This window comes from Protopterus annectens, chromosome 8.part0 (assembly GCF_019279795.1).
Source record: "Protopterus annectens isolate FY-2018-M chromosome 8.part0, PAN1.0, whole genome shotgun sequence".
Taxonomy (NCBI): Eukaryota; Metazoa; Chordata; order Ceratodontiformes; family Protopteridae; genus Protopterus; species Protopterus annectens.
In genome coordinates, this window is record NC_056741.1 from 305,034,791 (window position 1) to 305,050,054 (window position 15,264).

The following is a 15,264-nucleotide window of genomic DNA, read 5'->3' on the forward strand; positions in this document are numbered from 1 at the left end:
ATGGCTTGCTCCATCTTCCTTTGCAACTCCAGCTATTTCCTTCTTTCAGTTGCCTTGAGGCATTTGATCTTCTGTCCAACTCTAGTCTTTTCAGTTTATTCTGCATTTTTAAGTTGTCAAGGGATCGACTGATTTGTTATCACAACAGTCCTGCACTCACTCTTACTACCAAGATGTCTTTAGGATCAGTGCGGTATACTTTAGCTGCATCTGAGTTACCTATGACCTTATCCTTGATCTTCCTGGCATATGGGATTCTTTTTAATTTGCATTCTTTACTCAGTTGCAGCACTGTCATTATTCATACTTTGCATGAGGTCAGTTTTCACCTGTATTATAACTACTAAAATAAAAAAAAAATACAATCACAGCAGTTCAAGGTACACTGCTGTACATTTACCTTGTGGCTGCAAGTGTACACATACTTTTTTCATGAAAAACTGTTTTGCAGGCTGAAAAAGCACCATTTATAATATATCCTACCACTGCCACCAACTAATATGCAATGGATATGGGTTGTGGTCTCTTGATCCATGCCACTGACCATCAAATGAGTAGGGACTTCAAATCTGTGCTGCTGACATGAAATAATATGCAAGGGTCTACTGGCCTTAAGGACATATGGTAAATTTATACATTTATAATCACTGGCTCCCTGGGATTCCATGCATCTTGTTGACAACTCAATCTCTAGCTGAAGCAATATTATTTATGTGTATGTGCACACACACACACACACACACACACACACACACACACACACACACACACACACACACACACACACACACATATTGCTTTCAGAAGCCCAGTCTGGCAAACTGAGATTACAGTCACTGTTTACTTCTAAAATAAGCCAACTACTAAATATTTGTATTGTAGCAATAACATTATGTTGTTACTCTTCAAAAGGTGGATACCAACAATTGAGCCACTCTAGTCACACTATATCTAGAGAAATATCTTTAAAGTAATAAATAAATAAACCACCAGTCACTGAATTCTGAAATTAAATCAAATCAACATTTTTTACCAGAAAAAAAAAAAAACTAAGGAGTGCATTTTGTGAAAATAAATATACAAGCAACTGTACACTTGCACAAAGATATATAAATTAAATGGTTGACAGACAAATGGTATACATCAAAAAATACAGTTGTGTAGCTAAAGTTGCCATAACAGCAGATGTTCGAAGAGATTACTGCTGCAGTGACCTAAACTGTAAGGGGTTATATCCTGTGTAGGATATAACAGCTAAACAGCTTACAAAGCTTAAGGACACCTTCCAAACACCCAGACCTTTGAAAGATTTATTGATCAGAACTTCTTAAGGTTTTAGTTCTGTCAAGATACTATCTGTGGTGTCTTTGGACATCCAGAATATGAATAATCCCTTTTTCCTCAATTTTAGGATCTGGAAAAAAAGACAGGGCGATGGATAGCTCAACTCAAAGTAAACTCGGATACCATTTTATCCATAAATCAAAGATTCTTTATTAAAGAAACCCTGTTTTTGTGGAAAATGAGATATGGTTAACTGATCATAAGAGCTTGCAGCTCAGATTCTCTTTTTGGGAAAGTCAGGACAAGCTGCCACACTGTTTTCCAGGATAAAAACCTTAAATCATCCTGATAAGCTGGTCCAAATAGAGCAATTAAGATATCCAAGGAGGAATCACCCATTTTCTATGAAGACAAGTATGCAGAGCCCCTTTCAAGGAAATCTTAACTTGAGATACACTGAAAGAGGGGGATCCATGGACAGACAAGCTGGAATGGCCAAAAGATGAACTTTGATAGATGAACAAGAAAGGGCAGAGGATAATAAATAATAATCCACACAGATATTGTAGAACAAAAGAAATGCTAGCTTTAAAAGGGTCTTGGTCCTTAATGTGTCACTAACTCGAAAATATTTTCCATTTGCTAATATATGATTTCTTAGTAGCAAGTTTCTTTGTTTCCTTTAATACCTGGTGCATGTCCTCTGAAAATAGATGCTTAAAATGCATTATAATGCTATCATCCATGCAGTCAGTTGAAGTTATTTCAAGCTGGGGTGTATTAAAAAAAACTATCTTGTGTGAGTTGGCCTAGTCTCTGAAGAAGCTTATGGTGACTGCCCTTGGCCAGTTCCAAAAGAAGGGTGAACCACTGTTGTCTTGGCCAGAAGACAGTCACCACAGTGATCTTTGGAGAGTCCATCCAAATCTTCAGAATAACACTGGAAATCATTGCAAAGGGTGAAAAGGCATGCATGAACACTGTAATACAAGGAAATGAGAAAATATCTGCTTTCCAGACCAACTTGCAAGGAATCCCGCAGCAGAATTTTGCCATTTGTTTGTTTGTTGTGAATGGAGGTTAATAGGTCTAGCTGGTTCAATCCAGGTAGCCCCTCTGATTCAGTTTCAATTTGTTAGGATATATGTTGGTCTTGGCCAGTTTGCATGCCACAGTTCTGCCCTGATAGAACATAAGAAGCCTGTAGAGTAAGATTGTGCTGAAGTGATATATCCCTATCATGGCTAATCTGCACAGAGGTTATTATCTGGACGCCTCTCCCCTCCCCCATTTGTTTATGCAGCACACATCACTGTGGTGTTTTCTGTGACCACTTGGAGAGGCCTCGAAGACCAGAGATAATTGAGAGAGTTGAGTACGTTTATTACTGCCCGCATCTAGTTGATGTTTATGGGTTTTGCTCTTCTTTATTCCAAAGCTGCTGCACTTTTACTCCCAAAGACCCAGCCCCAAGTCAAAGTCTGAGGCATCAGTCGTTACAGACTGTAATGGAACTGGGAGGGAGAGTAAGAGACCGACCTGGAGTCAGATAAAACTGGTCTCTCCATAAAAAGCTGTTCCCTTTTTACAAATCTCAAAACAGGAATTTGAAAAGCCAAGGGGATGTTGATGCTGGGAACATATAGCTTTTAGGTACCATTGAATTTTTCTCATGTGGAGTCTGGCTGGAGGAGTTATGAGAATCATAGATGCCATAAATACTGAAATCCTAGGAAATTCCCTTGCTAAATCCTAGATTGAGTGGAGCAGCTAAGGAACATATCTAAAGATAGATCAAGTCCTTAGATTGAGTGGTGCAACTAAGGAATATAACTAAATATAGATCTACTTATTCCTGCGGGAGAAAAGCTTTTTGAACAGATCTAGGAGACACCATGGGAATACTATCCTGTGAGATGGATTAAGCAAGATTTTTGAATGTTCCTCTGGAAACCCAGTCTCCGAGGGAAATCTCCTACCCAAGTGAGAAATTCCTGATAGTTTGTAAAAGTCACTATAAAGATAAGTGAATCATCTAGATAAGGAGAAATGAGAATATCTTGCAGTCTGGAATAGGAGCTAAACAGCTTGTGAACACCCTTGGAGCAGTGGATAACTCACATGGTAATGCAGAGAACTGAAAGAGTAATCTACACACAGAAAACTTTAAAGAGTTGGAAATCTACGGCTATAGGAATGTGATGATAAGCATCCTTTAAATCTTGAGGTATCAAAAAACTGAAAGGGGAAATATGAGGTAACAGGTTGTTAAAGGATACCATTCTGAACTTTTGAACTTTCACAAACTGGTCAAGAAAGGACACTTGTAGGACTGGTCTCTGTGAAGTTCTTTCTTTGGGAGCAAAGATGTCCTTGAATAAAAATCTTACAAGGAAAGAGAGAGGGAGAGATTCTATTACCCCTTGAACCAACAAATGATGAATGACATTGGGAAATAAAGAAGTCTTGTCTAGTGGATGATGAAATATCTTCTGAAAATTACTTGTACTATCATCTGTATCCTGATAAATATCTCTTAGAACTCATTTATCTGAGATTATCTGTTGCTAAGGAGAGAATGGAGCCATGCTGGGCGATTATAATTTGTAGATATTCATTCAGACTTGTGTGTCCTTTTTTACTAGAAAGACCACAAACCCCAACATTTTAGAGCCCCTTTGCCATCGTTCTTGAACACATGCTAGCCAGATGTTTGCTTCTTTTGTTTATTTGACTTTTTATAAAAGGACCACGAATTAGGGATGAAACCTTTAACAGACATAGAAATATGAATGCTGAAACATATGAGTAACCCCTTGAATTTTCTTCCTCTCTCATCACATTTTTTCAGGACCTCAGCATCTGATGGACCAGATACAACCTCTCTGTCAAGGGGAGAATACAAAATATCAAATTTTACATCTTCAGGCAAATCTTTAGAACATAACCACTCACAGGTATCAGCTGAGGCATAAGAACATTTTAAAGAATGTTTAGTTACTTGAAAAACAGAGGCAATAAGCGCAGTTACAGAAGATTTATCAGGAAGTGCAATGGATTAGCAAGGTGCAAGTAAGGACAGCTATGAAGAGGATGAAGAATAGAAAGGCTGTTGGTCCAGATGACATACCAGTGGAAGCATGGGGGTGCTCAGGAGAAATGGCAGTGGACCTTTTAACCAGATTGTTTAATGAAATCTTGGAAAGTGTGAGGATGCCTGAGGAGTGGAGGAAAAGTGTTTTGGTACCGATTTTCTAAGAATAAGGGTGATGTGCAGAGCTGTAGTAACTACAGAGGGATAAAAATTGATCATTCACAGCATGAAGTTATGGGAAAGAGTAGTGGAAACTACATTAAGAAGGAAGGTGATGATTAGTGATCAGCAGTATGGTTTCATGTCGGGAAAGAGCACTACCGATGCAACGTTTGCTCTGAGAGTGTTGATGGAGAAGTACAGAGAAGGTCAGAAGGAGTTGCATTGTGTCTTTGTGGACTTAGAGAAAGCATATGAAAAGGTGCCTAGACAGGAGTTCTGGTATTGTATGAGGAAGTCGAGAGTGGCAGAGAAGTATATAAGAGTGGTACAGCATATGTGTGAGGGTAGTGTGACAGTGGTGAAGTCTGCGATGGGAGTGACTGATATGTTTAAAGTGGAGGTGGGATTACATCAAAGATCAGCTCTGAGCCCTTTCTTATTTGCAATGGTAATGGACAGATTGACAGATGAGGTCAAAGAGGAGACCCCGTGGACTATGATGTTTGCAGATGATATTGTGATCTGTAGTGAGAGTAGGGACCTTGTTGAGGGGAACCTGGAAAGGTGGAGATATGCTTTAGAGAGGAGAAGAATGAAGGTCAGCAGGACTAATGCAGAATGTATCTGTGTGAATGAGAGGGAGGATAGAGGAATGGTGAGGATGCAGGGAGTAGAGTTGGTGAAGATGGATGAGTTTAAATACTTGGGATCAACAGCTCAGAGTAATGAGGAGTGTGGAAGAGAGGCAAAGAAGAGAGTACAGGCAGGATGGAGTGGTTGGAGGAAAGTGTCAGGAGTAATTTGTGACAGACGGGTACCAGGCAGAGTTAAAGGGAAGGTCTACAAGAGGATAGTGAGACCTGCTTATGTTACATGGGTTGGAGATGGTAGCATTGACAAAAAGGCAGGAGTCAGAGCTGGACGTGGCAGAGTTAAAGATGTTAAGATTTGCACAGGGTGTGATGAGGATGGACAGGATAAAGAATGAGTATATTACTCAGTCCGCTCAGGTTGGATGGTTTGGAGACAAAGCCAGAGAAGTGAGATTGTGTTGGTTTGGACATGTGCTGAGGAGGGATACTGAGTATATTGGGAAAAGGATGCTAAGAATGGAGCTGCCAGGTAACAGGAAAAGAGGAAGGCCTAAGATAAGGTTTATGGATGTGGTGAGAGAGGACATGCAGGTGGTTGGTGTGACAGAGCAAGATGCAGAGGACAGGAAGAAATGGAAACAGGTGAGCTGCTGTGGTGACCCCTAATGGGAACAGCCGAAAGAAATAGAAGAAGAAAACTTGAAAGAAAAATGGCAGTGATCTTCCTCATATTTTCAAAAGAAGCAAGCAAAAACATCAACATGTGAACCTCACAACTAAGAATTCTAAAAAATAAGAGTAGCAGAAGAATATACTCTTTCAACAAATCTATCAAAGTCGACCGCATCCCTTTCAGATGGAGAGGGTTTAGCATTTCCTAAATATTTAGCTGCAGAAGGATGTGACAAATAAATCACTGCAGTGTTAGATCTGGGATTAGAAAATAATTATTTCTAAGACTGAAGAACCCTATATGTTCTTAGGAGCTGCAGGCTGGCTGCCAGGCATGTTGCAGACTATAATAAAACATCCTGCAAAGATGGAACTTCCGGAGGAACAGGAAAATGAACAGGAAATTCCAGTTGTAATAAATAATAAATTTTTTTCTAAGAGACTGGAATGTTATGTAGTTCCTGCTGAAAATATATATTTATTGTAGATATGGTTTCAGAAAATGAAAATTCTTTCAAGGGAAAATCAGAACAAACACGCAGCTCAGAATCAGAATTTGTTGCCTGAGAAGAAATAACTGACTATGTTCCCTGTAAGTCTATTTCCCATTCATCATACTAGGAATCTTTAGAAACTGAAGAACGTATTTTTCTTTTACCATTACAACTAGAAAGTGAAAGGTTAAGACCGTCAACTAAGCCCTGAGTTTATTCCAGTAAACCTTCTCTATCAAGGGTAACAGAAACAGAGGAAGATAAAAGCTTAACTTTCTGCATCTTTTTAATGTGAAAATCCATAAAAGCAGATCGACGCATGTCAGGGACATCGCCCTGGGGAGCAGCCATCTTACTTAGGCCAAGCAGACACGCATTTCCTACTCCTTCTTCAAAAATGACAAAATACACACAGAGAAGTCTCCAACAGCCACAGTGGACATGGCTAACCCTTGGTCCGCAGTAGCTGAAGGACTGTACCAAAGGAAACCAAGGAAGAATATAAGTGGCCTGCGGAACCACAAATGGCCTCTGGGGGGGGTCACCCATCTACAGCTAAGGCAAGGAAAAACTGGGAGAGGCTGTCTAGAAATTTTCTTTATCATGTATATGGAGGAAGAAAAACAGTGAAGAACTGGTGATCTGATCTGTTCCATGGTTAAGGTGCAGAAAGATGTCTGAAATGTGTTAAGCAATGCCAACAATAATTGGTAAAAGGGAAATATCAACAAATAAGCATTTTCACAAAATTACACAGTGACAACCACACAAAAAAAAAAAAACTTGACCAAGCCCCTAAAATAACTTTTCTAAAACTATTATTAAAAGCAAAGTTTAAACAAATGTTTGCACTTGAAGCAACAAGTTAAAACATATTACTTTTAACTGACAGAAATGTCTCAAGACAGTTTCAAAAAGGATGTAAACCTAGCAAAATTAAAATAGTTCTGTCAAAAATGTACTGCTTTGTAAAAATAGATAAAATGTTTAAGGTTTTTCCCTGAAGGGAATAGATCTGCCCAGCACCAGAGAAACGCTAGCTGACCATCTATCCTGAAAAAACCTGCAAGATAAGTGCTCTTCAGTGGCAGTAAAACTTAAGGGATTGATGTGCAGACTATTTGTTGATTGTCTCCCTTCTTAGAAAGCGACCTTAAGCTTTGGAAGATGGACAGCTGTTAGATCCCAGTTAGGATATAACCCCACATAACTACTACAACAGTGATTAAATGATGGACAGCTCTAACAGGTTATCTAGTCCTATCTATGTCAGTAGGTAAATATTTACTTAACTCTATTACCACTTACTTGTAAGGCAACTGTCAAGTGCACTTCACTACTAGTGTGGTGTGACATCTGTGTTTTTGTGCTCTTAAACCTCAGCTTTGTGGTTGCTCATTGTGTGTAGTCAGCAATTCAGAACTCTTGAGCAAGTACATTTTTGCACACAGTGATAATATTGCACTTTAGATTAACATGTTTGTAACGCCCAACAAATTTCATGCAGTCACAAAAACTGTAAGAGACTGATTTTTGTATAATGCAAAACAAAAGTATAGAGTATGAATTGTGCTTTCAGACACCGAGTTACCATTTGTATACAATAAGGTGTCACAGAGAGTAGCACTGTTGTCTCACAGCAAGAGACCCTCTGGTTTGACTACTGGCTGGAGCACCTTCTGTGTGGAACCTTCATGTCCTCTTTGTGTTCATGTTGGTTTTTTCTGGGTGCTACTGGTGTGGTTAGATTGGTGTGTGTGCATATGTGTGTGTGTGTGTGTGTGTGTGTGTGTGTGTGTGTGTGTGTGTGTGTGTGTGTGTGTGTGTTTACAGAAGAATGGCCTAGCAATCTACTTCCATTCTCTACTTGCCTGATAAATTTAAAGATGGCAGCAACTGTTCACTGGATGGCAGCAGGAGTCAGATGCAACTTATATTCATGGATGAATGGGATATACAAAGTATTTTCTCTGGTTTAGATAAAACTTGACCAGTGTCTTTCTTTTTTTTTTCCTTCCAAAAATATTTTTATTTTGTTTTCATTATAAACATACTCAAATGTACATATAACAAATACAATAAAACAATAACAAAACTATTTACGACCAGTCTCTTTCTGATTCACTGTGTAGTATTTCAGTTTTTGGAGTTTATAGTGAAAATGGAACTCTCTTAACTGCAACTTACAAATACAGTTACTTAACTTGGAGACTGAAATGTTTGTGAAATGTTATAAGGCTACTTTCTTGTACATAATGACAAACCAAAAAAAGCGGATATTGGTAAAATGTAAAAAATATGTGTATAATCTTAGAGATTCTGCTAATATTACAAGACGTGCTAGGTTATGCTGTTACACGATTCACTTAGTGTTTTAATTAGCTGATAGAGTTCATTTTGTTATTCTTATTTTGTTGTCAATAAAGTTATTTGTTGTAACAGCCACTGACTATTAGAGCAGTAACATGGACATGTTGTTTAAACTGTCTGCATTTACTACTGGCTAAGTAAAAGAAGAGATTGAAATGCCACGTGCTGCTTAACAAGAAACGACTTTGCCTTTGTGCCCTGCTTTTCACTTTTATTTCCCTAGAGTCATTCCACAAACCACAAGAACATTGGGCAATCACCTTTTACATCAAGAAAAAGGAAATTACTATTTTGAACCCAAAAGTAATAGTTTGATTAGACAGACAAGTATCAGTAACTGAAATTTCTGCAATTGCACCCGAAGTCTTGTCCCGTGTTTTTAATTTATTCCCATTAAATTTAATGGTGATTGCTCAGAATGAAGTGAAAAATCTGTGCATTTTTTTATTTAATGTATTACTTTAAACGGGTTGTTTTATTTAGTCCCTCTATCTTTACCTTCAGGATTTATGAATCATTCTGCCTTATTGATATACTATATAGTTTCATGATATATATGCTGTCTTAAGTTTTATTCTCAGCGTACATAGAATTGGTTGTGGTAATTAGAGTATGGATGTGGCCAGTTTCTTTAAATTTGTACATACCTAAATCTCTGCAAAGTAAACATCAGCAACAACCTTGGCTTCTAGCTAAGATCATTTGCAAGGTTTTTATGTACTGTAAAATAAAAAAAAATGTCCAGTAATTACAATGGCTAAGGACAGCATGGCGTAAAAACAAAACTTAGTTATTTATACTCATACAGGGTATGTTTCTTAGTGTAAGCATTTTGGCTTTCAATGTTACTGAGCACCACATTTATTTGTTCTGTGTGAAATCTCATTACACACATTATCACATATTTATCCTGAATAAATCTAAATGCAACCAATGTCATTTCATTTTGTAGTTTATGTAAAACTACCATTGCACTGATATTCAAACTATGAATTTATGTGTTATGCATCAACCTGCATGCTTAATTATACTGTGTGGATGAAGAATTCAAGAATAGTTTTTAGGACTGCATTTCAGTTCTAGACACTTAGGTAAACATATTAGGAATCCCAGACAGTAATTCTTAAATCATCATATGGCACAACAATAATCAAAATTCTTTCCAGTTGATCAACTTGAACCTATACGATCTGAAATGATCTTTGCTATTAAAGCACAAAAGTGATGTTTTATATGCATTTGATGTGTGCAGTGAAATTCCACATGAATCTAAACTAAAAAACGTTAAAGTATACAAACAATGATAACCTGAGAGTGAAGTATTGACTTTTTTTTTTTATTATAGGAAATCGCAACCCTAAAATGTGTATCTCGTCACACCTATGAAACATATGGAGGCATCCAGTTGCAGCACCTGAAGCCTGCTAACTACACAGCTAAAATCCGTGCCAAATCACTTGCAGGGAACGGTTCCTGGACAGCCCCTGTATACTTCTACATTCCAAGTCCAGGTGCTGTAGAACATATCATAGTCATTTTCTGTACTATGCTGTGAACCTTGTTTTCTAAAAACGGAGCAGGAGCCTAAGCATTCTACCTGTTTTAGTATGTTAAGCACCTCTGTGTGCATGTGTATGTGTATGTACACATGTTTATCAGGACATTTTCAGCTTCACTCGATAGGTTTTAAGAAACCAACATAAAATCAAACTTATGGGCTGTCGAAAAGCTTGTTTATATGCTGAATGTGACTGCAATCCCTTAAGGATCAATACTATAAGTGAGCACTTGTGCCTGCTAGGATTAACACAATTAAAAACAGACAAACATATAAAATATGTTACTTGACTTTCGTCCACTTCCAAGCTGATTCTGTGATGTTTTTGCAAAACAGATGAGTTTTTGAATTTTGTGACAACACTGATGCACTTATTTCTTTTTTTTTAATATAGATGATGAGCAACACAAAGACTTGCTAGATCTCCTTGCAATGATGCCTATTGCCCTTCTGGTCATTATTTTGTTCCTGGGTGTGTTTGTTTACTTCTACAGTAAGAAAAGGTACAATTCATATCACAAAAACAGTTTTAAGAAACAGAAATTAAAGGACTTGTTCATCATTATAAAATGCAGAATATGAAGTGATGAGATAAAACAGCATAACAAAGTAATTCATCAATGTTGTTAAAATACGTATGACATCTTTTCAGCCGCTTTGAAGAAAAAGGAACATCTTTTATATTTTATAATGTTAATTTTCTCTCATTTGCTGATTTTTCTAATATGGCCACACCTCCAGTGTGATGCTGTGGGTAGTATTAGAGAGAAAAAAAAAGTTAATTCTGTTGAAGTAGTTTTAGAGTAAGTTTCTAATTGCAGTTGTCTAATTGACAATATATGGGGTTCAGAAACAATTTAAAGCATTGCAGCTTTCCTGGTAGACTTTCGCTTATGCATATTTTCTGATTCAGAAACAGGGCACTAACACGTGCCAAGATGAATAATTAATTAATTACTTCAACATGCTCTGCTGACTCGTGCCAAGATGAATAATTAATTAATTACTTCAGCATGCTCTGCTGAGTCACAAAGATGTTCAGTGTGGCATTTGTTGCTTGATGTGCCATAACCCCTAATAGCCTGACATTGTAGTAGTTAAATAAAAAACTTCCCAAACACTGTCTTCCAACACCACGTGAAAAATCCACTACTAAACCTGCGTTTGAAATATTTATTTAAGCTTCTCTTTAAACATGCACTTTTCATCAGATTTAAGTATCCAACTTCATCAGAAACAAAACTTTAAGTTAATAATCTACTAGAGCATTTTATAGCACCCAAATCTCATTGAAATCACATTGAAGTCACGCAGCACTACACATGTACTATGCAGAGAGCTCACCCTACTGGTGAGACTTGCAACTACTAGTTAATTCTTTATTTTTTATTTTTTGTTTTTTATATATATTGTTTAATTTCTACCTATATAAAATCTCATATACATGCAGGTCGCAACTCAGAAAATACAATGCTATAATGAACAATGATAAAAAATATAAAAATAATATACTAACAAATGTAAATATAAAAGTATATAAAAATTCTCCAAGTAAAGAATTATGTTAAGCTTTATATAACTAACAATGTTAAAATAGTTAAAAATAGATAAAAATAAAGTTTTGACTTGTAATTTCGATCTCAAAGGACTGCACATGTATTTGCTCATAAAAGCAGCAAAGTCGCAAATCTAAAAATACAAATGAGAATTCACCTTAACAGATTTTTCAAGCGTAGGACACACATAATCGAATTGAACACATATATAGTATTAACAATAGTAAGTCCACAAATGCATTGGCAAGACACATTTTAGAACAGCCCACACATAATTTCAAATTTAGCGTCATACAACAACTATACAATGACGGAAGAGGTGGTCCGGAGTCACTTAGATTGGAAAGGTTAGAGCTTTGTTGGCAATTGAGGCTGAATGCCTGCCAGTTTCTTGGCCTGAATGAGTGTAATTTGATTATGTGTGTCCTACGCTTGAAAAATCTGTTAAGGTGAATTCTCATTTGTATTTTTAGATTTGAGACTTTGCTGCTTTTATGAGCAAATACATGTGCAGTCCTTTGAGATCGAAATTACAAGTCAAAACTTTATTTTTATCTATTTTTAACTATTTTAACATTGTTAGTTATATAAAGCTTAACATAATTCTTTACTTGGAGAATTTTTATATATTTTTATATTTACATTTGTTAGTATATTATTTTTATATTTTTTATCATTGTTCATTATAGCATTGTATTTTCTGAGTTGCGACCTGCATGTATATGAGATTTTATATAGGTAGAAATTAAACAATATATATAAAAAAACAAAAAATAAAAAATAAAGAATTAACTAGTAGTTGCAAGTCTCACCAGTAGGGTGAGCTCTCTGCATAGTACATGTGTAGTGCTGCGTGACTTCAATGTGATTTCAATGAGATTTGGGTGCTATAAAATGCTCTAGTAGATTATTAACTTAAAGTTTTGTTTCTGATGACGTTGGATACTTAAATCTGACGAAAAGTGCATGTTTAAAGAGAAGCTTAAATAAATATTTCAAATGCAGGTTTCGTAGTGGATTTTTCACGTGGTGTTGGAAGACAGTGTTTGGGAAGTGTTTTGCTTACCTGTTTCAAACCATTTTCAAGGCTTGTGACATTGTAGTAGTGGCAGGCAGCGTGTGTAGCTTCTGGAGGAGTTCAGCATACAATATTCTATAATATAAAATAAAGAAGGAAAATACCTACTGCAAAAAAGCTGCATCTGTGCATCGTAGCTACAGCCACATCTATTCATAGGTTCATAGGTTCATAGGTTTATACTAGGCTATCTGCCCTAAGGCATTTATAAGCCTAGCCCAACGTTTTGTGGCTTACGCCACCCATTATATGAAAAGATACTGTGCCCATTAGTTTGTTGTGCCTCTGTCCAGCAGTGACACAGAGATGATTCCCGGGGTAAACCTACGATCTCCCATCCACAGGTCAAGATTTCTCTTGAACAGAGCCAGCGAGGTGCTCTGCCTCACATGGACCGGGATTTTATTCCACAGCATAGGGAGTCTCTGAGTGATAAATCTATCCCTCCAGCACGTCCTATTTATATCCGTGCTAAGGTTTAAGTCGCTTGCTCTAGTGGTTTTGGTGGATTTGGATTTTTTGAGGTGGAGCATGTCCATTAATTCCGGGTTGGACATGGCCTTGTATGTCAGGCACATGTAACCTCTGAGCAGGCGCCATGCGACCATATAGAGCTGGAGTTTCTTCAATCTGGCAGCATATGACAGATTTTGGAGTCCCTTTATCCTTTTGGTGAGGAACTTTTGGGGTCTCTCCAATTGCTGCAGATGTCGGGTGAGATACATCCCGAATGGGGCATTGTACTCGATCATTGGTCTGATAAGTGAAGAGTACAGGGGAACAATGACCTCACTAGATCTGGATGTGAATCCCTTCATGATCAGGTGGGCAATGTAGAAGGTCTTTCTAACCACTTTAGCAATGTGAGTGTCAAAAGAAAGGCCACTGTCAACCTGGGTCCCCAGGTCCCTGATAACCTCTTCTGTGCTTAGTGGATTGCCACCTATATGGTAGCTTGGGGTTACCTTGTTTTTCCCGAAGGGTATGACTATACATTTTTTGGCATTTAACTTGAGGCCATGGCTCTGGCATCATCTATCTGTTTCCGTGAGTCCCCTCTGAAGGATATCCGTGTCCGATGCACTTTCCACTATGGTGCCCAGTTTGCAGTCGTCTGCAAACTTTGTCAGCCAAAGTCCTCCCATGTTGGCCTGTACTTCTGAGAAGTAGATGCCGAACAATAGGGGGCCAAGGACCGAGCCCTGTGGGACACCACTTGTGACCGGCTTGGAGTCTGACATAGCACCAGCAACTCTAACCCTGTGGGTTCTGTCCTTAAGCCAGTTTGCAACCCATCTTGTGACATATGGGTTTACATTTAAGCTGGTAAGTTTTTCTACAATACCAGTGGGGTATTGTGTGAAAGCCTTGCAAGGTCAAGGTAGGCTGTATGGACTGCCTTTCCCTCATCAATGGCCTTGGTGACTGTTTCGAAGAAGTCGACCAAGTTCAAAAGGCATGATCTGCCCTTGACTAAGCCAAACTGGGTCGGGTCCAATGTCTGCAAGTCCCCTATATCTTTGTTTATGAGCTCCATTATGATCCTCTCCATAGCTTTGCAGACTAGACTTGTTAAGCTTATGGGGCGGTAATTACCAGGGTCTGTAGAGGCACCGCCTTTGTGGAGTGGGACCACAGTTGCCGTACGCCACTCCTTGGGCACGTATCCTGTGGTAAGGCTGAGATTAAACAGCTGCCTTATGTGCGGGTTTAGTTCCTCATTGAGCTCTTGTAACACACAGCCGGGGACACCATCCAGTCCCATTGATGCTGTGTTTTTAGCTTTAGAGAGAGCAGCTTTCATCTGCGCATTTGAGATGTCTTGGAGGCTACACTCCGCTGGGATAGTTATCTCTCCTTTAGGGGGGGAGAGGGGGGTGAAGTTTGCACGGAACCTGTCTGCCAGTATGTTGGCAATGTCTGTGGGTTCAGTGATTTTTGTATAATTTTGGACTAATTCTGAGCATATCTGGGAGTTTCCACCCAGGTTCCTAACATAGCTGAAAAAGGCCTTATGATTGTCTTTTGAATCCATGGCAATTTTTCTCTCAAAATTGGCCTTAGTTGATTTTATGAGTGCTCGTATTTTTTTACTAATAATGATCAGGGGTGACTTCCCTTTTATGGATTTTGTTCTATCATGTAATAGCTTTCTCCTCTTATTGTAAAGTTTGTTAATGGCTGGGGTCCACCAGACTGGACGTTTGCCCTTGGTGGAAAGAGTCTTGGTTTTATTTGGGATTGCCTGATCCATGCAGTCCTGGAGGTGTTCATAGAAGGCATTTGTAAGGGCTTCCGCAGCTTGGGTTGTGGTTTCCACTGGCTCAGGGGCCTTGAAGGATACCACACCAGTCTTGAGTAGTGTGAGGTTTGCTTTGGAGAAGTTCTTCACTGTGGTCTTTT

At 38.2% G+C, this 15,264-nt stretch overlaps 1 protein-coding gene across 1 annotated transcript in view; it reads left to right on the forward strand.

The window, feature by feature from the left end:
* INSRR (insulin receptor related receptor) overlaps positions 1–15,264 on the forward strand; it is a 467,004-nt gene that overhangs the window by 328,593 nt on the left and 123,147 nt on the right. Inside the window, exons 14-15 of the mRNA XM_044079802.1 lie at positions 10,015–10,180; positions 10,622–10,730. Of these exons, the coding sequence (XP_043935737.1) occupies positions 10,015–10,180; positions 10,622–10,730 (275 nt within the window). The remainder of the gene's footprint in view (positions 1–10,014; positions 10,181–10,621; positions 10,731–15,264) is intronic.